Consider the following 24,729-nt stretch of genomic DNA (forward strand, 5'->3'; position numbering starts at 1 on the left):
TATGGTACAATTAACTAAAAATAGCTATTTTTTGACACATCGACGATTTCGGTCTAGCTTCATCGGTGAAAAAATCGAAACGCCGCGACGGTGGAATTTCCGCGCCGCCTTCGATTTTATCGGCCTCTGGATCGCAAGAAAACTTTTTAACGGCCAATGCGGCCTTTTTACGCATGCAACGTCGACACGCGACGCTATACAGGGAAATCGCGTCCGATACGTATATTTTTTATCGTTATTATTTCCCGATACGTCCCGCGCGGGCGATTTCTTTGTTTTCCGGTCATTCGAAAAAAACGGAACATCGAGTTGTCGATCGTTTTAAATGATAATACCGCGGGACGTCATTTGCAAACCCGCGTGGCGGACATTGTTTTTGCTACGCGGCCGCTTTTCCGCAAATATGCGCTATTCGAAAAATGTCAATATCGGTAATGGGAGGGGTTGGGGGGAGAGGCGCCAAACGCACACATGGACAAAGATTTATGAAAATTTTTCTCCGCATGTATTTTAAATATTCTCGGGAGGTGTGATATTTACGAGATTTACCTGAAATGTGGGGCGCATTTATAGGGTTTACCCGAAGATGTACTGACTTTACTGGAAAGGTACTAAGGATGCAGTATGGATTTACCGAATTTATCGGAAATGTACCGAGGGCGTGGTCGCAACTTTTGGGATTTATCGGAGATGCGGTTCGAATTTACAAACTTTAAGCTTCTGCTAAAATCAGTCAAATTGAGAAATTATAGGTATGGTCCGTTCATAGATATAAGAAAGTGACCAATTGAATGGTGATCATTAACATAAAACAAGATTATTACCTAAAGTTTCGGAATTTAAATTCAGGTAAAATTGTGGTCCGTAATAGAAAATAATTTTATGCCTACCTGTGTTTAATATTCTTTGGTTTGGTATACTACTTCCAGCATCAACTGTATGGAAAATTGTGAATAATTCCATTTCAGCGAGGAAAAAAAAAGAAGCGATGCTGACATTTTTTCGAGTGATCAAAATTTACCGGTTATATATAAAGATGAAACCGGTGTTAAATGTGCAGAAATACCTTATGGAAGTGAAACACATGAGTTTTAGATTTAAAAAAAATGACAAAAGGCAAGTTTTCATGGAATCTTTTAGAATTCGGAAATGGCGACTGGAATATCTGGAAAAAAATTGGATTTACAGAGAACAACAATATCCCGGAAAAGGGTTGGGTCGATTCAACAAAAGCGGAACAATCGTATATCCATATTGTAAATAATATAGAACAAATAATAATTAGAACGGGCGATGATAGCGATAGTGATACTGATATATTATGTGAATAATTTTATGTAACTTAAATAGGTTATAAAAATAATTTGTAATTTTATTTTAGATTTAAACATACTTAAATAAATAAATATGGTTTAGCATCTTTCCTAGCAAAACCCCAAATAATTAAATTCTAAGCAAAGGCCATATTTCATTCTTACGGGTCTTCCCTTATTTCGCATCAGTTAGCCACTTTCTTATATCTATGAACAGACTTTATATTTCCTCCAGGTCCGGGTTAAGAATTTACTAAAAAATGCTGGTGGAATAATCAAGCAATTTACTTTTAAAAAATTACGATGCACAAATTTCACACCTCGGCTGGACAGGGGCGGGGGGTATTTGTATCTGTTCGCCGTATCGAAGGTATAAATCCGGTACTACAGATTTGCCGAATATGCCGAGGATGTAGTTCGGATGTAGTTCAGGATTTATCAGGATGTGTCGAGTAGCGTTCAGTCCTGAGATCCATTACATTTTCTCACCTTCAAAATCCCAACAAGAAAGATACTTTTGTCATAATTGTGGGACCTGTCACAATAAATCTTGGATTCTGACTCTGAAAATCAGTTTTGTCATTGCAGAATTTATAGGGATGCGCAGATAATGTAGTTCTGATTTCGTTTTTTACGTTTTTTTTTTTTGGTATCGAAAACCATAAGGTCCGGGTTAGGATTTACTGAAGCTTTCTTTCGCGCATGAACGGGACTTATTTCCAAAATTATCGAAGATACAAATCCGCGTCGAATCATAGGCGGTCCTGTAAGCAGTGAATCACCCGTTTTGGATTTCGTCCAAATCGGTTTGTTCGCTAAAAACGATACTCGTTCGCCAATAAATTAAGACGACGTGTGACAAAGAACGATGTCGGACGGCGGCGGGGGTGTACCCGATTTCGTTAAAGCAAAAAGAAAAAAATAGCAGAACTATACACTCCGTCCGTTAACCTAACAAATTACTGAATTTATAACGATCGGTTTTTATAAAGTGAACGTAAGAACTGAAATTCGTGATCGTTCGGCGTTGGAAGCGACCTTAACGAAGAAATCTGCGAAGACACTTTTGGGGGTATGATAAATGAAGCTATTCGTTTGAACCGTCCTTAAAGTAGCATTAAAAAAACGTATTTCTCAACATCTCCTACATATTTAATTACAATTAGTTTTAATGCTCTAATTTGCACACAGAATTGACTATATAAGTACAATACGACCAGCAAAACAAAAATATCGATCGAACAATCTGTCGTTTTCTGAAAAAACTCCTAAAACGGCGTGCAGTATACACTAACGAGCGGCAGGGATTGAAAAAATTTCCGTACGAACATAAACACACAACGCACGTTTATTAATCGTAATTCCTAACGTCGGCGCAATTAAATGCTCGTAAACATCGAAAATTGGACCCGTAACGAGCAAATAATTGGCCTTAAAAATCATCGCCGTCGCGTATTACCTATAATCAATTTTATAACGTGAAATAAAAACCCGTCCGTCATTTATATCTCATCACGAAACGCCCCGATTATCGGACGAACGACACTGAGCGGCGGGCCGCGCCCCCTAACGAGCAAATCGCCGATTGCAGTGATATTTCTAACCTCCGTGTTCGGAAAGTAATATACGAATTGATGGTACAATTTCACGAAAAGTTGAACATTCGGCAACACTGCGTGATCCCTAGAAGCGGCAACGTCGAACAAATTAAACTATACTACGAAAGCAACATCCTAAGTCTTCGACTCTGATTCCTAGAAACATTCTAGGTCTCTCGTCTGGTCAAATTTCTTTGATTTCAAGAACCCAAATAATATGAAAGTAAGAACGATCAGCTGGTTTTTTAACCTCACTTTGCAGCAAAAGGAAGTTTATTTTTTTGAGTAACTAAAGCATTTCCGTATTAGATGATCTGATTTTGGTTTATAACTGGCTCACCGAGCAATTACATGAAAAAATATCTAAATATTATTTAGAAATACAAAAATTTTTATAATTATTTATTATTTTTATATTATTATAAAAAAAATTATACAAATATCGATCCCCATTACTAGTTGCCTTCTTCTGTTGTAAAATTTGCTTCACTTTTCTCGCACGCTCTGGCCATTGCAGTTTATATCGAATCTCTTGAAATGCACGCAAAAGGTGTTCTTGACATATTAAGAAACGCCAAAATATAATTTAAGGAGGGATAAGCCATTAAGTGCCGCTCAAAACTATTGAAATATTTGAAAAGCAAGCGACATCCTGTCAAAATCATTTCCTAACCTCAAATGGGTAACCGGTACCGATCGAACTTAATCTCGGACCACAGCGTAAACGTCTATAATTTGCGCCGGGTCTTGTCTTCCGGGTAAAACGCATCTTCCGTTCGACCACATATGATTAGAAACCCGCTACTTTAAGAGGTCCTCCGCGGATGAGCCGCCGCTTTCTTCTGATGATGTTTTAATATGCGTTCAAAGGACCAATTATTTTTTCATGGGAACCTGCTCGGAAGATTGTCAACGGATCCGAACCCATGTGATTACCTCTGGGTCCGCCCCGGGCGGATAAACGATACGCGATGTTTTCTCCCACAGCGTACAGTTAAGTTCGGGTGAAATCGGTTGGCTTCTGCATAACGGGCAGAACGAAACCGGCGCCCAGTGGAACTGTTCTAATCATAACCGACCAACACTATGATTAATATCTGGTTTCGTTCAAGTACGGCGAAACTTTCAGGGATGGTTCTTTGAGTATAGAAAGCCAGTTTGAGTCCTTGAGTCACCTCGAAAGAACGTCCAGGAGCTGGTAGACGGATCGGATAGGATTTATTCGAAGTAGAAGTGTCATTTGGACGAATTTATGGGTCCGAAATTAATGAGGCAAATTGAAAATGATACATGCGACCAAGGAAAACAATCGTCACAAGCATTTTAACGAAGCAAATAACTTGGCAGGTTTTCAATTCTGTTCGTTTCGTCCGCCGACGATTATTTTCGACTCTGGGATGATTTTTTCGCGGTGCGGTGGGGGAACGATTAGGGTGCAAAATCAGATAATTTTCTGACCGGGAAGCGCGGATCGACGAACGCATCGTGTCTTCGCGGGAAGCCTTAGGAATATTAAAGAATTCTCTAGAACACTCTTGTGCAGGAACTGTGCAGGTGTTGGTGGTGGCCTTAGGAAATTCTTTTAGAGCTTTAGGATTACTTGGTGTAACTATGCCTAGCATCACAATCGTATATAGTGAAAAACTGTGGAATTAGGTATATTAAGAAACTATTGGAGCCAGTCCACTAGGTTAATGGAATATTAGCGTGACTTACAAGAAAACTACAGATGAAAATGAAGAATTGATTATGAATATATTATGTAATGTCTTTATTGGTACTGATCCCTAATAAATTGTTTGAGAACTTTTGGACATGACACTCGTTTAGATAGATATATAAGACATTGTTTGACAGATAAGCTAATACAGTAGATTTAGAATGAAGAATTGAATATCAACGAAGTGGAAGGAACAATTCGATTAACGGCGAACCCAATGAAACGAAAAAGCACTCTTATAGAGAAATTGGGAGGAACGATTGATTAATTATTCCATAGAAAAACTTGTGGACCCCTTGGTGAAATGGAGTCTCGCCGACAGGCAGAATTCTTCTTCTTCTGGAATTGTTAATTCATAATTTCCGACGAATGTTAGTTGGCCGAAGGTTGTAGATCGGCATGAATAATAATGGAACTAAATTAATTAACATTGTCTGATGATGAGCGACGTTTCGATTCTTTTTCGGGAACTTTCACCGTTTTGGAATTGAGAAGGGCGGCGCGTCGAAAAACAAAATTATATCACTTACGGCAGGGCGATTCGTTCGCGTTCGAGCATACCAAACTCGAAAAATAAAATAACACTGTTATTGCGACAATAATGACGAATGAACTGAGGGATCCGAACAATTTGCAACGCGATCGTTTGTCGTTTGTTTGAGACGTTCTCACAATTAGCGGCGTGGAAAAAGCGAAAAAAAAATCGACCTAATTGTTTTTTTTTATATTTCGTTTATTCGAGTGAAAAACCAGTGGCGCGCGGCGCGGCCGAATTCGAACCGGGCATCTTACGTGTATAATTGACAAACGTTTTATCGACTTCTTTCCGTGTCAGCGGACAATTAAACCACACCAACAACCCAATAAAAAAATGGTTATTATTGGGTAAAAGTAGAACACACACACACACACTATAGGCCATGTACGGGCGTTCACCGGTTGTTTAATAACAAATTTAATATTATTAAGTCTCTTAATATTTCGATTATTCTGTTAATTCTCGATGCTTAATTGCTTATTGTGTTCCTACTTTTGTGTGTGTGTGTGTGTGTCGGGTTGCTTTTCAGAGCGAATCCGCGTGAGATCGACAAAGATTAATCGCTAATCTAGAAACCGAGTTATTTTTGCGTAAATTCGGCTTCGAAACGGCAGGAAAAACGCCGCCACTGATTTCCGATCAAATATATATTTTTTATTAACCTATCGGTTATTTATTAATTTTATTTGAAAGGTTTCCTCCAACACGTATCATTTATGGAATATTTGCGTTGTTCATATTTTTTTTATTTCTGAAAATATCGAACTTCTTGAATTTTTAAGATGAATCCGCCAATAAAAATGCAAGTGGCAATGCAACGAAAATCACAGATCATTTTAACTGATTTTTTTTATAAATAGTAAAAATGAATGAAATAAAAAAAATGGCACATCCCATAAAAGAAATACCAAGCATATGTTTTATCTGGAAAACGAATTGCGATTTTACTGTTGGATTTTAAAAATTTAAATAAAATAAAATGACTCGGAATATCGCTACTCATTTTTCTATATGTAACTCTATTATAAATTAAGGTTATAATTAAAACAAAAGCAGATAAAATATATAAAAATTAATCTATGTTTGAATCATTATTTTATTATACAGGTTATTCTAAGATTAAAGCACCAAAATTGTATGGCATATTTTAAGTTGAAAACAAAACCCTACTTTTCTATATAAGCATATATACAGAAACCGAGATACAGGGTGTTGAAATTTTGATAAAATATTTTTTTGTCATAATTTTTAAACCATTATACGTACTTAGTTGCGGTTTTCAAGCAGTAACACACATTTTGTGATGAGAAAAATATTTCTTAAAAAATGTACCAGTGATGCCCGTACCAGATTTGACACATTTATTTTTTTAATGTTTAACATTTTTATTATCATTTTCATTTTTTTTTTACTTGAAATCGATCGGGAAGAAGTCAAGAGATTGAAATTTGGTCCAAATTTCAATAAAATATCTAACATAAAAAAATAGCTTTTCGGTATAGAATATGCCATAAAAATTTGGTGCATTACTTTTAGAACACCCCCTATAACATAGAAAACATAATTTGTCCTTTTTTTAAAATAAAAATTCCCATTTTACCGTTCCAGATTTTTTCAAATATGGTAGGTGTGAATTTCAGGAATTTTTTAAGAGGTTTATAGTAAATGTACTCCAAACTTAGGCGTAGAAATAAATTAAGAAAAGTTTTATTATTTCTTAAAATCGGATGCGAACGAGTAAATAAGAAATCGAAAAGTGAAAAGGAACCTTGAAAAAAATCGATACGGATATTCGTTAATTTCGATCTGTGAATTAAAGGATGTACGATACAATCGCGATAATGACGCGTCATCAATCACGTAACCGCTGCGCAAATCGTTTGTTCAACAACGCTCGAAAATTATTAAAAATCGGGTGAATCACCACGCGCATCCGGCCCGTTTCGATTCGCCCGAAAAGCCACCGAAAAAAAAAAACGCGATATTTGTTAATAATTTATTCGTAATTGTTTGCACGCTGCCGATGATATTCAAACCGCTTCCGTTAGGAGGTTGTTTAAACTACGATTAGCTTAGAACGAATTTATCGCCTAAACAGTGGTTCTTTTAACACCGTAATAGACGTTTAAAAAAAAACTACGCTGGCGTACGGAGGACTGAGCGCAACAACAGAGCCAATTACCTTTCTTTGGTATGAGCGATTTCAGCAGCATGATGGCGTTCTCGTCGCAGGCCCACGCGTGCATCTTCCTATAACTATCCCTCCCCTTTTCGGTGAGCTTGTCCCATGGCTTGGGCTTAGACAGCAACTCGGAGACGGTGCCCTGGGACAGTCCCAAGATGTACTTGGCGAACAGCCTTTGGCCTATATTGTGGATGGACAGCAGTTCTCTCACTCGCCTCGATATGTGGAGGGTATCTGTGTCAGAAGCAACCTTCAGTTCTGAGCAACAAGCGACACGACACCGCTTCTACTACCTAAATTCTGCGACGCGTATTTGTCCATGTTGTATCTCAGCATCTCCTGGAGTCTAGCTTCCATCGGGTCGCCTTTAGGTATCAGACTTTCGCCGAGTCTACCTACCATCGACCCGGGGGCCATACCCAAGTCCTCGGCGAACTTGAAAGGAGATCGATGCTCGTCGAACCTATAAGGACTCTTCAGGGTATCGTCGGTGCGTAGGAAGTTGTTCACGGCGCACATGGTCGCCGCCAACGGGATGTTGTTGTTGCTGACGTGGTGGTTGTTGTTGTCTTCCTGCGGACTTTTGGGGTTACCGTTGACCATCAGGTTCTCGTTGGGGCTGTACTGGGCGTCCATCGGTTGGGGAGTCGACGCGGCGCTGCTTTTGTCCGCGTTCGACGTCTCGACGGCGGTCAGCGGCGTCGTGCTCTTCGTCATACCATCTGCACAATTCAAAGGTGATTTTTGGTGCGACTCTATGTTTTTCCGCCACGTGGAGACGATCTCTTCACCCAATAGACTGCCGAACGCGTCTACGTTTTGGAAGGGGTGCGGCAGCGCGGAGGGGGGACTCACGGGTAAGGTGGTGGGGGGTTGGATGTGCTGGTGGTGTTCCGCCGCCACCCCTGTGGAAGAAACGCGGGTATATAGAACGTAGAGATACGAAACCGATTGAAAAGAAGTTTTAATGAGTTTCCACAATGTAAGTGTTTATATAACACAGTGATTTTGTTGTTGATAACTTTGTTGTCAATAATTGTCAATTGACATTACTCCCTGGATAATAATTTCATACAAGGGATCTTGATAAATGGGCGAACTTATCAAGTTCATCTATTGCCAATACGCAAACATAAATTGATACATTTACATTTCAAATTTCAAGAACTCATTTAATACCATACTTTCTAAGATACACTCAATTTCGTTATTAGTAAGAAATTTTAGTTTTTGTTTATTTCTATTTGCAATCAACCCATTAAAAAAAAATCAAAACAGTGATAAATACCCGTTGTCGTGCTACCCCATGTAAAATGAAAACATTTAAAAAAAATTATTCTTATTTTTTTTAATTCTAACATTTATTCATTTATTTATTTATTTTCTGAGCGTTTATACAGGCCGCTCTTGAAGTCTGTTTCTAAAATGAGAGTAGAATATTGTATTATTGTCTCGGATATTCTTTTGATCGAATCCTATAACTAACTTTTTAAAATTTAAAAAATAAATAACAATAAAAAAAGAAAGATCGATTATTTCTTAATTTTCGAATAAGAGTTACAAATAAAAATTAAAAAATGTGCGCCACATTTTTGCCTGATTGAGTGATGATTTTGCAAAACAATCAGCCAATATACACCAATAGTTAAATAAAGGGTTTGAATAAATAAACGTAATAACTATTTAATAATAATTTAATAACGTAATATATTTATTTTTGTACTGTGTATATCTTAAAAATATGATTGTTAAGGCCCCGAAGCCAGTTCACATATAACTGTTTTTAGGTCTGCAAAACGGCGATGGACGGACGCCCGATTTTACGTTATAAATTAAAGCGTGCGAATAATAAAAAAAGGACGATCGTCCGTGAGAAACGAGAGGCGCACAATAAATTTCCCGAAAAGAAAAAATCGCTTATTCATGAGGCCCCGCAAAACAATTAGACGAAATTTAATTCGGGGGGCGCCTTTGTTATTATTAATTAACGAGATATCTACGTTTTCATATAAATACGTTGGGTACGTGCTTACACGTATAATAATGAAAAAAAAAAACTATAAACTAGGGGGCGGTCGACCGTGAAAAAACGGAAACTATTAGTCAAAATCATGTGAAGAGATCTTCGTCGGTAGATTGTGGAACGGGCATAACGATTTTAAAATACGTCTGTGTGTGTGTGTGTGTAATAATATGATTAGCGTCTACAGGGCGAGCAAAAATTATAATAGACAAAGAAGTCAGAAATATTCCACGTGCCATGAAAAAGATGACAGCAAAGACATTAAGCAGAAAATCATTTACAGAAAATATAGATTTTCATTTTTAGAGTATTTATTTCCAGCGAACATTTTGATATTTTTTTCATTTTTTTATTAAATACTAAAAAATATGTAAACGCTTTGATTTTTTCCGAAAAAAACATTCAAAGTTCTCCGGCATTCTCGGGACATTTTAGGATAAATTACCACAACCTTCGATATGACGTGATTTTGATGGAACTTACGGAGCATTTTGTTTAAATAACCTAACAAATTAAGAGGGGGTAACAAAAAAAATTACAGATGATTACAAGGCTTTTAGAAGGCGGTCAAGTCATTTTGGGACATCCAAGAAGTTGTCTTATTTTGACAAGCTACAGCTCCGGCATTTCGCCATTTTCTTTACCGAAGTCCTTCGTTGATGCATGATAAATGCAATTGTTTAGCTCTAATTTTAAAATTACTATGGTAGAATGACCCTATTTCAAACGACAATATTAATACAACGAGGTCTTTCAGAATATGTTTATCGAATACTCGTTTTGCTTTAAGTTTGTTGCACATGTTTGGTAAATATAAAATTATAAGATGCCGTGATATAATATCGATTAAAAAACACATTTTGCACTTTGAGTAGGTAAAATCGGCTTGACAATTCCGAATGTCATTTATATAAATTAAATGGCGACCGAACGCGAAACCAGAACGAACATAATAATCTAAACCAGTTCCCACGGGTGACGAAACCCCGAGATCCTTTCAAAACTGGAAACAATAACGGGCCGCGCGAGTTTCACAAAAACTGAAGCAATAAAAATAATAAAAACGTTGGCCAATCGCCGCACACTTGGAGGACGTAGAAATCGATGCGAGGCCGCCGCGCCGACGACCCGATCCGAACCCGTTTGACTTTTTTGCATCCTCACCTTCGCTTTCCCTGGACGGGCTCTTGTCTCTGCGCTCCTGGATTTTCGACTTCTCCAGCAGCAGCTCGATGTTTTTTGCGTCCGGATTGTTCGACAGGTCCGACGTGAGAATCCCGATTTGTCTCTTCAGGTCCTCGTAGTCTTTTTGGGCTTCGAGCCGCGTCTCGAGTCGCGCTATGTGCTGCCGTTTCTGTTCCAGCTCGTCCTGGAACTTCGCGATGCACCCTTGCAATCTTTGGACTTCTTCTAGTAACTGGTTTATCTGGAATAGACAGATATGGTTAGGCTCAAGTTCATAGGTACTAGATATAATAATATGGAGGCGTCTTATTATTATCTTATATTATTATTATTTGCAGGAGACAAATGGTTGTTGAGCACCAAAGCAAGTTTTACATTGGGCAAATATATGTTTAGACCTGATATTGTTTTTTCTTTTTTGTTTTCTCTATGATTACAGCCTACATTCAAAAAGCTGGGAGACAGAAGCGGACCGGCTAGGGTCTTACTGTTTTGCTGAGTGACCGGCCCTGAACAAATTAGGGCGGCGGTTTGACGGGATTTTGTTCAAATCGTTAAGAAAACAATTGTATTTTTTATCATTTTATCAATCAATCAATCAATATTTTGTGCACCAATTTTTTAATGCCTTTATAACAAACTAGAGCCGCCTCTTTGGAATTCTTAACTTTAACTTGGCTTTTGATATTAAACATGTTTGAAAAGACAATAAATATGAACGAGAAATTGTAGATTTTTATTCTTCGAGTGAGGTTTTAGTTTCTATAAGGTTGTTCGGAAAGTCATTTCGTTTTTTCCCGTCAGAGGACTTAATTACGTTTTTTCGAAACCAACTTCACACTTAAGCAGCATAACCATTATATGACTTGAGAGCTGATATTGCAAGGCTTGTGTGTGAAAAAGTTCTACGCAGTAGTTTTTGGTTGGTGCCCTTTTAAATATGGAGAGCAATAAGCAGCATTTTCGTCATATTTTACTTTTTTACTTCAGAAAAGGTAAAAATGCTGTCCAAGCGAGAAAAAAATTGACGGATGTGTATGGAGAAGGCGTGTTAACAGTACGCCAGTGCCAGAACTGGTTTGCAAAATTTCGATCCGGCAATTTTGATGTCGAAGATGCACCACGGTCTGGACGGCCGGTCGAAGCTGACAAAGATGCGATAAAGGCATTAGTTGATGCAAATCGGCGAATAACCACACGAGAGATCGGTGAGAGATTAAATTTGTCGAATTCGACTGTTTATGGCCATTTGAAAGGCAAGAAAATGATCCATTTTTGAAGCGGATTATTACTGGGGACGAAAAATGGGTTGTATACAACAATGTTAAACGCAAGAGGTCATGGAGCGGAAAAGATGAACCGGCTCAAAGCGTGTCAAAAGCCAACATTCACCAAAAAAAGGTGATGCTCTCCGTTTGGTGTGATGTCAAAGGAATCGTTTTTTTTTTGAGCTTTTGCCGGACAATACAACGATTAAATTAGAAGTCTATTGTCATCAACTGGACAAATTGAATGATTCACTTAAAGAGAAGAGGCCCGAATTAATCAACAGGAAGGGTGTAGTGTTCCACCAGGATAATGCGAGACCTCACACAAGTTTGGTCACTCGCCAAAAACTTTTACAGCTTGAATGGGACGTACTGCAACATCCACCATATTCTCCAGATCTGGCGCCTTCCGACTACTATTTGTTCCGGTTTTTGGTTGGCAAAACCTTTATCTCAAATGAAGATGTCAAAAACCACCTGAACCAGTTTTTTGCCAGCAAGGACCAAAACTTTTATGAGAGGGGAATTATGTTACTGCCAGAAAGATGGCAAAAGGTGTCGGACCAGAATGGCCAATATATAATTTAATAAAATATTTATTCATTATACGAAAACTGTCTTTCATGTTCCCCAAAAAAAAACGAAATGACTTTCCGAACAACCCAATACATTTCATGACTGCATCTCTGATGGGTAAAATGTTTTGTCATAATTTTTCTGTTCTCCTCTCTGATCTTGATAGGCCCATTATTTGTTTCCAATAAAACAGGACAAACAGCTTTGTTTTCATTTTTTTACTAAAGACCATAATATGCTGCATGAACTTTCAACAATCAACATGGCCACTGACGGTTCGTCAATTCCACAGTTTTCAATTTGAATGTGGTATTCTTTCGATAGCACTTTGTCAAAAATAAAGAATTAAAACATATTCATTATCTTCGGAGGCACTATTTTTCTCTTTTCTATTCTTCTTGTGCTAAAATTTTCTGCAGGCAATATATACAGGCTGTCAAAGCTGAACTCAAAAAATATATTACCTTCAAGGCACCGCCAGGGCGAGACTAATAAACTAGATCTCCTGAAACTTCTCTGCCACTTGACCCTAAAACTATACTAGCACTATGAACGGCTTCACCACAGCACCCCCCTTTCACCTCCAACGCTCCTCTCCCTAAGTTGCAACAAACGCTGATCGATATCCTTAAAATTCGTCGGGATATATATAGGGCTCCGCCGGCAATCAGATTTCCTTTCAATCAACCCCAAACGTTCCACCCCCCCCCCCCAAATTAATAACCCCCCTCCCTCCGGGCGCGGAGCATAAAACAAAGACAGATACGCCTGTCGGGGAGGAAAGATTCTCTACGTGGAGCGCCCAAAATCAATCAATTACGATATTGAAAATAAAGACATTAGTAATCTCCGCGAAGCAAGCATCCGCTATCCCCTCACGCTCTTCTCCCCGTCCCGCGCGGCCTTAAGGAGTGCATTGATTAATTGAAAGGGTTGAATATCGAAACCACCCCCTACCCGGCCCCCTCGGGCGTCGGGGGGGTGAATTTATTATAAATGCCTCGTCGATTGTTTTGATGAGGAAAAATGGAAACGACGTTTCCGAGGAATGGGGGTTTGTGATAACTCCCGGATTTGGGAACGATTTTTTTTAGGAGGCCTCGTATACGAGCGAGGTAAAAATGTCGACACGCATAAAACTAGAACAATCAAACAATCGAGTTTGTAAAACACTCGGTAATCTCCTACGAGTTAAATTCGGAATTGTATGGGAATCGGGCGAAAATATGAAGAAATTGTGTCATTGTCTTGAACGTCGATTCGGTAGTCCAGAATTGAGAAATGTTAATCAAAACATCGAAAACTAAATCGTGACAATTTTTTTTTCAGAAAAATTAAACAAAATACATTACAAAGTTTAATAGTTACTGATGAAAAAATGTAGCCTTTCGATCGATACTATCGATGCTGGAGCAACCCTTTAAATTTTTTAGTTTAGATCCATTCAATCGATTTTTGTCAATGACAATTGCAAAGTTCAAAGAATGTTAGATGTGATGGTTACAACCTTATTGATTAATCGACTTTGTTTTCATTCGATTAATATCGATTCCCATCTATCGATCGCAGTATAGTTCGTTACAACAATTACTTCATTTTCGTCAGACAGATTATATGATCGTTTCGATAGACCAATTTGTGTCGATGATAATACCAAACTGCTAAGAACCCTAGATTTGATGGTTTAAATCTTAGTGATTAATCGATTTTGTTTTCATTCGATCGACACTATCGATCGATCCAAGGATAGTGGGTTATAGTAGTTACTTGCTTTTATTTAGACCGATTATATAGATTTCTATGATCGTGCACCGATTATAAATTTCTTCGGTCAAAAATCGACTTCGCGACTAGGCTTAGATTTCGTTTGATCGACTCAAACCCAAACAGTGGTTAAGAGCGACTTCTAGAAGCGATGTAAGTGGTAAGAAACAAAATTATTACACGTTACCAATGTGACGAGGAAAGCAAAGCAAACCGTTAGCTTAGATAAGAGACGGTTCGTGTGTTGACGCCAGAGGCGTTTCTATTCACCGCGATTCGCCCGACGTTTCGAGTCGCCCAGACCTCGCCGGTGATCGATACGATCAGAATACGCTTGTTAATCAAAGATGGACACTTACGTGTTGTTTCTCGTCCATGTTCGCGCATCGACGATCAAACGTACTGAACGATATCGAGATAACTGACTTAAGAAGATGATAATAAGCTCGGGTGAAATGATATTATAAATAAATTAACGTGGCTTAATAATTTATTAAAAAGCAAACAAATTTATGATAAATCTTTTCTGTATACTGATAAATTCCCCAACCGAATTATACATATACATACGATTTGAGGTATACACACGTTCAGTGTAAACATTGCCTGGATACCTAAATCGTTTGAAATTGAGGAATTAAAGACTGATAACGGAATATTAGCACAAGATAATGTTTGTAATAAAATATGGCGCCTCGGGAAGCGAACAAATACACACAAGCCGGGTGAACGTATACGTTGATCTCATTGATATCTAACCAATAAAAACGCTAGCTGATAAACAAACACACCGTCTACCGTATCAAGTAGTTTCCAAGAAAACTCGCTACTCCATCATGGCGGACCAACCTTGTCATCGTAACTGGAAAATGGTTCTTTCTATAAAGGTTAGGTTTGTCCGCACCTTTTTACAATATCACACACACTAATAATGAAACAACACGAGATATTTACGCAGAAATCTCTCGAAAGTATTCGGCTTGTTATCAATTTTAGGTTAGGTTAGCACGCGTGACAATCTATAAAATAAAATAAGTGTGAATCGATATTGATTTTATCGAAATATCGAATTTTGAAACTAAACCATTGGCGTACGTTGAAAGTGTGGGAGAGTTTGAATTTAGGCGGCCTCGGTCGAAATTTGGGTAAAAAAAGCAAGCCATGCGTGCATCCAAGATACGCAACAAACAATGGGCAATAAAAGAAAATATAAAACACTCAGTCGATCATTGAAGCGCAACGGAGCGTTGAAAAACATTGTTAATCACTTTGAGGGGGAAGAACAACCTGCGTGTGTGTGTGTACTGTGCGGTTAAGTTTGTTATCTTCGCGTTACTATACACAGACGGCTAGAAAAATCATTTTGTGACGAAAATGTTTACCGGTTTTTTGCCGTACACCGTATAAAAATACGATTGATTTGAAACAAGACTAAAATGAGGGGGGCACCTGCACATGCACATCAGACTTAAGATGTCCTGACCTGAGCTAGGGGTAAATTGCCTTGGTTAGACCCTTTTCTACATATTGCTGTGATGTTGGACACCACGAACCCTTAGGTGTCTCTCTAATGAAATTGAAATAGCCAAGAAGAGAGAGATTTTGGCCATACTCGGCGTTGGGAGGATACGGGGCGAATTATATTCATTCTGTAAGGCATATTGTGTTGGTGTTGGAATCCTTGGAACAAATTCAAATAGTGACGTCCTCTACAGTTCAAAATAGTTTCCTGGACCGATAAATAAAGTTTTTTCTTTAGCACGGTTTTCGTTTATATTCCTATTTGTGATTTTGTTTCTTTTCTCTTTCATTTTTACTTGTTTTTTGCCTAAACGTATTTTTATGATTTACATTTCTATTCTCTTTCTTTTAATAAATTTTATTTTGGCGACCTAGTCAAAAGTTTTGTACACCCTTTCGTCTATTGCTGTGTTATACATTTCCTATTTGTAGGTTACCGTCTTCTACTTAAACAAATTAGAAAACGAATAAATATCGTGCCTATCTTTACTACGCCACGTAAATATCACTAAAAATGCAAATGAATCCCAACGTACCCCCTGCGGGGGCGGAAGCGGCGGCGCGGCGGCTCGCTCGCCGAAAAAAAAATAATTAAATTTCATTTTAAATGTTTATGTTGCCTGCGTGCGCGGGGAGATTTTGTTTTTTTTTTTTTAATCGGGATATCGGGAAGAGGGGATAGCGTTTAAGAATAACGACACGTCAGGGAGACATTGCAATTAGTAAAATGGGTGTAGCAAGAGCAAAACCCTTAATGCAAAACTCAATCACACGCGGACGACGACGAGAGGGGGGCGCCGTAGCGCTGGAAGGGGTGGCGGGGGGCAGATAAGCGAGGAGCGTCTCTTTTCGCTAGATTGTCCAGGATAAAGAACAACTATTTTTTGACCCCAAAAATAGGGGGACAGGGAAGATTTATAAGTGAGAAGAACAAGTTATATACATACTTCTAGAGTAAAGTGCATTTTTCAACCTTGGTATGTAAATAACAATTTTGCTGAAATTGCTGACATTTTTCGGGAGCGTTGTTTCTTGACATTAAGACAGTGGCGTGGCGGGGACACTTAAGCTATATGAAAAAGCTATTATTCGTCGGTGAAACGTAGAGTTAGCTTGACACCATCGTATTATATCGACGATCAATGAATCTTACATTTGGTTCAATATATTACGAAGCTTATTACATGAGTTGCTGAAATCTACCTGGACTTAAAATTTACCCAGAGTCAATTAAATATGACGTCACACCACGAATGCTTTATGACGTCATGATGTATGTTCTACGGTGTTAAACTAACAAAATTAAACAAATATGTTTGTGTATCCTCCTTTAGTGGATATCATCACCAGAGGGTGGTCAACTTATTTCAGAATTTTTTGGACAAGTAGTTTTATTAAGCAAATAAATGGATGGGTCGTTCCCGCCCAAGCGCGGGATCTTGCGGAACACCTACGTCAGACCCCGGCGACTAGCTACGGACACAACCGAACATTTCGCGTGACGCGACTGCTTTTCCACCACCCCCTCGCGGCCCCCGCCGCTTCCCCGCCCGACCTATCTCCTACTCGACTCATTAGCAACGAGTATTCGGCATTTCTCGTGGCTCTTTTCTCTTTATATTTGAGGGTATAATTATTGATTATCGAGTCGAGATATATGGGGACGACGCGGCTTCGTCGGCGGCGGGGGCGGCGGGGGTTCGAACGCGCGAAGGGGAGGGGGGTTTGATTAAGCTATATGGAAATCTCACCCCTTTCTCGTTCTGCACCGGGCCCCGGCTGACTGATTGGGACTAAAATATACGGGCAGATCTAATATTTAAATTAGGAAGCTCTCACTTCTTTCCCTCGGCTCGGCGGCGGCGGCAGCAACCCTTATTTGGCGATGCGAGTCGGCGGAGCGCGCGCGTGTATGTGTGTGTGTGTGTGCGGTTTCATTTTTTTGTACCTTCCCTTTTGAGCGTCCTTAATTAGTAAAAAAATTCCCGATTTCCGACGTTACGGGTCGCCCTCTTGGTCTGATTGATTGTAGTCGCCGGGGTTGGGGGTGGGCGCTCTTTTTTTATTACTTTTTCCCCGAACGCGGCGCTGAATTTTTCATATCCCACTTCTGACATGTTAATTCCTCCCATTTTTTTTGCGATCCGTTTAATGCGTGGATCGGGATGTGATTGACGGTTGGGGCTGGCTTCAACGGGGTTGTAGAAATCACCTTATATATATATTCCCATATTCTTATAATTCTTATATTCTCTAGTCTCCATGCTCCATATTCTTATATTCTCCATCCCGAGGCTTATTTTGGAAAGACTATAAGGCCACTCAGCTTGTCGACCATTAATTAATGCCCGTTGGATAATGTTTCGTAGCTGCTCCAAAAGTAGATATCAATGAAAAACTCATAGCTGCTTTTTACAAAACTTCTGGAGTCCTGCTTCGGTTTTTGCTGACGTTTCGCCAATCATCATGTTGGCTTCTTCAGACCCTTGACTGACTGACTCAGTTTCAGTCTTTGAAAGATTATCATAGCTGTTCAAGCATATCCGCGAGAACACCAATCCATCACTTGATTTAAAGATTAAAGTATTTACGAGAAATGGGGGATTCACTATCTGAATGTTTTTCCCAGGCCCCAAGGTTACTAATATGTTAGAAGATGTGGCTCTGATAACAATACACGCAAGCAGATCTAATGAAGCACAATTAGTTTTTTGCAGAGTGGAATAACATCTACCAACAATCAACAGTAATGAGAGATGGAGGGTTCGTTGGATTACGCCTACAACGAAAACTGGAGGGCTTATTCCTTACTGGAGGTCTAATCGAGGTGGAGGATGACAATAATATAAGGTAGATCATTCGTGGCGAGTCCATCAGCAGATCTACACAAACAAAGATGTGAAGAAGGTTCTTGTGGTTCTCCAGTATGTCTATCTTTATCTTCATGTGTTACGCGCTGGAAGTGTCGCAAACCGACGTTTCAAAAGATCCGATCGCTGTCGCGTTCCCCTTCGTTTTTGTCTCCCATGCTATTCGAAATCCCAATGCAAGCCAAACACAAAACAGAATTCGGGCTCCTCTCTCTCTCTCAATATTCATCCGTTAAGCGCCCTCCGACTTCCCTCCGGCCACCGCCGCACCCCCTTGATCTGACAATTAGTGTTCTGTACCGACCACGTCTCAAGTAAAATATCGATTGATTATTCTCCGTCCCTTTTCATCCTGATGATTGACACCGTTTCGATCTTTTTCTTACGTGTGTTGCCTCCACTCGTTCTACCTATTCTAAATATCGCTTTTGGGGCTCCCTTTTAAAGGGGATACGGCGGGAGGAAGGGGGAGCGCCGATAATAATGTATCTCCCGTCTATAATGTTCTTCGGATTTCGCCAATGGCGTACGCGGCCACGATAGCTGCGGTGTCCCCGAAAATAACCTTGACGTCTGGCGGATGCGCTGCTCGCATCTTCCCCTACGTGGTAATGTAACCCCCCAGGCCCCCAAAAAAAAATGTCAGTATTTTCCCTAACCCTGAAACTTCGCAAAAGTCGAACTGTCGACATCCCACTCCTGACCTTTCGTCTTCGGAGCAGTTCGTTTTCGTCCGCCACTGGACGTTTGATCCCTTCACGCACGCACACATACGCGCGGCCCGGTCTCTCCTCCCTCTCAGGAAAAGGGTTTTAAAAGCGCGCCCCGCCACATATTTATAATCAATTATGGAAATGAGTCGCTCGGGCAACGCGCAGTCCTGGCCTGTGTACGTGTGTACGAAAATTTCATTAAGATAAAGCCAAAAATGTCGACGATTTCGTCGGGATTGAAATAAAACGGGGGAAACGAACCCCCCGCCCCGACCCTCCTCCCACTCCCGAATCGCCACGCTACAGCCTTTTGAGTGCCTTTTTTCAAAACTTTGCCTCATCAACTGCTCGCTGCTCAAACCAGTGCAGATTTCAATCGCTTTTGGAGGTGAAATATCGAAGCACTGATTCAGGCGCCGATGGGTTTTAGTCTAACAGCCCTGACGCCTTCGTGTGCGATTCGAAGGAATCATCAAGTCGGTAGAAATAAATATTACTTACTTTTATTAAACCAACGAGGACAATGAAATGAAGGAAAAAGCACCTAAACCTTTAGATCGCTTCTCGCTGCATGCGCAGAATAAAAACTAATGAAAATTGACTTTAAACAGCAACCTAAAATTCCTGTTAACTGCTAACTAATATTTAGAAAGAGGCTAATTTCAAGCGTTAGTAAAATGAACAATAAATATAAGGCAATGATCGTATAAAACCCCAGACGAGATATAACATATAGAAAGTGAGATTCGACAAATCGTGGTACCATTTCGATAGGTTCCTAACTAAACGCATCTGGATATAATTTCGATAACTTTCACCGATTTATGCAACCAACGTAGAATTTTTGTGAAAGGAACTCGTTTTTACCGTAATTGATCTAATTGTTAACAGTCTCCGAAATGTACCGTCAGAGGATCACATATCGGGAATTATTCGGGCTTGGTACATTCGTTCCCGGACTAAACCGCTATCCGATCTTTACGCGTTTCTTTGGGATTCGAACGTGGAGAGTATCTAATTTTAAAGATCGCCGCGCTGCGCAACATTTAATTGTCGATAAATCGCCATTCCATTAGAAAAGGAATTACGATTTTTTACTTATACGGGGTGCTTCGACGACCAAACGAGACGTAGAGAAACTACATTCGAACCCGGCATATCTGAATCTGTTAGTGTTAGTTAATGCGTTGAAATATAAAATTAAATGTGTTTTTTTTTTACCAATATCAGGAAGCTACGAATGCTACGAAGTAGTCATCTAGGACACTTTGATAAATATAAAAAATATTTTCTAAAAATTGAAATTTAGATGGTCCAATTGCCGCAGTCTAGGGTGTGAGTGGTATATTTTTTTCGGAATAAAATAGTACGGCTCTCGCTTATTTTTATTTATTCATGAAATTTCGGAATTTGTCTTCCCAGTTTCTAGAAATTTTCTTTCTAGATTGATCAAAAATTTACATTATTCATAATAAAACAAAATTCAATTAATTAAATTAAAAATAAAATTCTAGATACTCAGAAACTCATTATGGGCTTTTTTAATTTGTTTAGAGTAATTAATAATTACAAACTGTGAAAAAAAAAAGGCTCTCATTTACTTTGCACTTTGTAGTTTCGACGAATACCGAGATTATCTTTCGGATAAATAAAATTCATGTCAATCGAATAATCCACCGTTGTTTTATTGCAACTTAAAGTTCCATACATCGAAAAAAAAAAACCCGTATTTATTTAGTTATATTGTGCGTTCCTATTGACAATCCATGACATTAAAAAAAAATCCGGTGAAAAGTAAAGTAAAAAAAAAACTGATTGAGGTGAATGTTTCGTGTTTTTTGACAGTGCGTTCATATTTAGTGCTCGTATGTATCAAAATGCATATTAAAATAATTGACAAAAATTGTCACTTTTTGGCCTAGCGAATCTGTCGCTCCTTCTTTGTTCAGCCACGGGAATTTGGTGAATGTGTAGTGACTGCCTAAGCTCTGTTGACAAGCGCGGAGAAGAGTTTTTATCGCAAAATACTTTGTTCAAAAATAATCCTATCATAACTTAAATATTCCGTGTCCCCATACAACCCTTCTTGGGCGTAGTTCTTTTAATGTTTATTTAATAAAATTTTTAAAGTGTTGGAAAGTCTTTTACAACCCGCCTTCAAACTCCGTTACATTAATTATACAACTTGTAAGCTACTGCTCGCATTTTTTCCTTCAATTGGTTTTGAGCTTCGAGTGCTGCTAAGGGTTAAGGATAAGGATTTTTTCATTGAGCATTGACGAACTACAATGGTGGAACTATGCTTACAAAGGTACTTATCTGGCCTTTTTAATTTTGCGTCAACATCTGTGCTTTTTATAGATGCCAAGGAATAAAGACACGCGCGCTCCACCTACATCCAAAACGCACCTTAAACACCCTGTATCGCGTACGATCGATAAAACGGGATACAATTATTAAAACTTAAATTTAATTACCGCGCAATGAAAATTTCAATTACACGAAGATTAAGAGGACGGCGACCAGCGGCGCGCGGTCCACTTTTGCGCCCCGCTCCGCGGGGGACAAAAAAAATCACCACGAGCCGGCAAACTCCCCACACCCGATTCCTATTAACTCGCGACGTGAAATTCGCCCATATCCCGCGGCTCAATTACCCGGCTTCAATCTATCGGGACGGCACCCGCGAGACATCATCTCCAAGACCGCCATCTTAATTCGTTCTTCCGCCAACTCCTCCTGCGCCCCTCGCGAAAACCGTTTGTCATAATTAATTCGAGTTGGGCGGGGGCGGTGCGGCGTGTAAGCAAGGAGGAGACAAAAAAAAAACAAATATAAAACAAACGAAAGTAATCAGATTATATTGAAGATGGCGCTACGGATTTCCTCCTCGGTGTTGTGTCTTTGAAGACGTATTGCGGAATCGGGGCTAGAAATTTATGATGATTGCGGTTCGGTTTTATGAATATTTTAATTCGAAACGACGCGGATACTTTGCCCTTTTTTTTTCTTTAGCCGCTCCCGCTACGTGGGGGTAAAAATTAAAGTGAAAACGGTGAAAGCGAGTCGCTATTTTTTATAATAAGTCAATTCGAATTAACAAGTCCAAACTTAATGCCACAGCTTTACAAGAATCAAACCAAGAAGAAAAACGCAAGTTAAAAGTACAAGCCTAAGTTCTGAACTCAGAAATATAGCAATACATTAGCTTGATATTAAAAACTTATAGCGAGATCTAAACTGGTCTCAACATGGTTCAAATTCTAATGTAAGAAGTAAATAAATTAAATATATTAAAATATTCGACTGATTCTAAATATGCAATTTTGAGTTAGTTAATATAAATTGATCTTCATCAGTTTAATTTTGGGCTTACAAGTCTATATTTTATTGGTATAAGTTCGAATTTAGTTGGTGCAGCTTCAAAAGTTAGTTATCCAAGTCAAAATTCAGATAATGGAAAATTAAATCCAGAGATTCAAGTTCAGTCATAACGATCCCTTTAAATCAAGCTATTTTAATTCATCTGGTACAAGTTTAAAGTGTTCAGATTCGAGTGATTTCGGACTATTCGTCCAAAGTCCAAAGGATTAGTCGAAATACGGAACTCAGATTAGTTGCAATACTTCTAACGATATCTAGAAGCTTTCATTTACATTCAACAAATCCAAAGCAAAAGAGATTAGTTCGAATCTTGATATACAAGACTAAAACGTATTTAAAAATGCCAAGTTCCAAGTAAAAAGTCTAAACCGGATGTTAACGAGTCTCATCCCAAAAGAACAAATTCAAATTCGGACTTTTAGTGCTTCTACACAAAGTCGAAAACGTTTTTGGGTTCGAAAAGTTTAAATTCCAAAAGTCAAAAATTCAATATATAATAATAATAATTAATAAATAAATTCCAATTCGAAATGTAAATAAGTACCGAAATCGTAACAACTCTGCTCTACCCGATTACAAGGTCACGGTAGGCGTTGCACGTCGCAATTTGAATCCAACAAGTCTCGATACCCCCGTTCCGTGCGTCGCCATCGTCACAGACCAGCGAAAAAATCTTGCGAAACTTATCTTCCCGCAGTAGTTAAAGCCAACTCGCTCGGTTGAAGAACGACAAACGAAAACCACGCGGACGAGTTGGGAAAAATTCCACAAATTTGGGTAATTTTTTGCTTGTTAGGTCGCTATTACGGGCGTGACCGTAAGTCAGTTTGATTAATCCGCCACGGCCGTTCGACTTCGGTCGTCAATGGTCGCGAACAAAGGCTGGCCGAAACGTCAATGTCGATATAATACCGCGACAATCGCGGCAAATGCCTGTGTAATTGTCTGGGATCGGGACGGTTCGTCTTTATTTTTTCAGTTTTCGATTTCCGAATACGAAACTGGAGTTACAATTCCACAGTGAAAGGTTACGAGTGGAAATTTACCGAATCAATAAGGTTAGAACTATCGATTCGATTAGTGACCATCTAAATTAAGTTTTTTTTGTCGACACGAGTCTAAATTTGCTCGATGTATGTACTTCATGCTTAATCTCTTAAATTCTCGAGTCTGGTTGGTAGAGATTTAGATTTTGCTTAGTATTTCAGAAATAAAACTTGTTAATACCATCCTTCGATTTACAATTTGATTCAAATTAAGTCCAGTTCTAGTCAACCCTTTAAATTTAGACATGCAAGTCTGGTTTTGGGCTTACATATCAAGATGTCCTCAATACAACTCCGTAGCTTTAAAATTTACGTATACAAGTCTATATTTTATTGGTGTCACTCCAAATTTAGTTAGTGTAGCCCTTAAAGTTAGATATCCAGTTCAATTACATATTAACATGATAGTTGTAAAATTTTGGGGTTACAAGTCTATATTATATCGACAAAATTTTGGATCGTATTGAGATGATGCAATTATAAATTAAGTGACTACAGCAGTCGTAATTTAAGACAACAACTCCAAATTGTAAGAGCTGAGAATCGCAAATTTACACAATAAAATTGAGGGTTTTTAAATATCCTCTAACTTCGAGGTCACGGGTCCGTGCGCAAGTCCAATCACGGGTCTAAATTGCCAGACATGGCGAGTACTTAAACATACCTTAGGAGTTGGAACGGGCACTGATATTAACTCCGACACAATCAAATTATTACTAATAAAAATCGATAGGTTTGCATTTTTTTCTTATTGGCAAATTTGGAGGATCACCGATAACCCTGGAACATTTGACCAACATATATAAGCGTATATTTTTCAAATATTTAATTTTGGCCATAGATAACCCACACTGTACGATATATTTATTTATTTGATCGGATATTTGTTGTTAGCGCCGATTACCAGAGGCTTACGTCATTTGAATACGCAATTCCTTTTTTGGCGGACGAGCGTATAATTTTTTTTACTTCAACACAAGTGGCGCGGTCACACATGCGTGAAACGAATGACATACGAACAGGAA

General features: G+C 38.9%; 1 protein-coding gene across 4 annotated transcripts in view; it reads right to left on the reverse strand.

Annotated features, from left to right (window-relative positions):
- Positions 1–24,729, reverse strand: part of LOC132706124 (homeobox protein cut) — a 91,686-nt gene that overhangs the window by 5,508 nt on the left and 61,449 nt on the right. For 3 of the 4 annotated variants that reach the window (XM_060677260.1, XM_060677262.1, XM_060677259.1), the window contains exons 3-5: positions 10,542–10,803; positions 7,648–8,259; positions 7,352–7,588 (exon numbers count right to left, since the gene is read on the reverse strand). In XM_060677260.1, the coding sequence (XP_060533243.1) occupies positions 7,352–7,588; positions 7,648–8,259; positions 10,542–10,803 (1,111 nt within the window). The remainder of the gene's footprint in view (positions 1–7,351; positions 7,589–7,647; positions 8,260–10,541; positions 10,804–24,729) is intronic. The other variant, XM_060677263.1, reaches the window with a different exon arrangement.

The sequence above is a fragment of the Cylas formicarius genome, unplaced genomic scaffold, assembly GCF_029955315.1.
Source record: "Cylas formicarius isolate icCylForm1 unplaced genomic scaffold, icCylForm1.1 PGA_scaffold_8__14_contigs__length_24414737, whole genome shotgun sequence".
Lineage (NCBI taxonomy): Eukaryota > Metazoa > Arthropoda > Insecta > Coleoptera > Brentidae > Cylas > Cylas formicarius.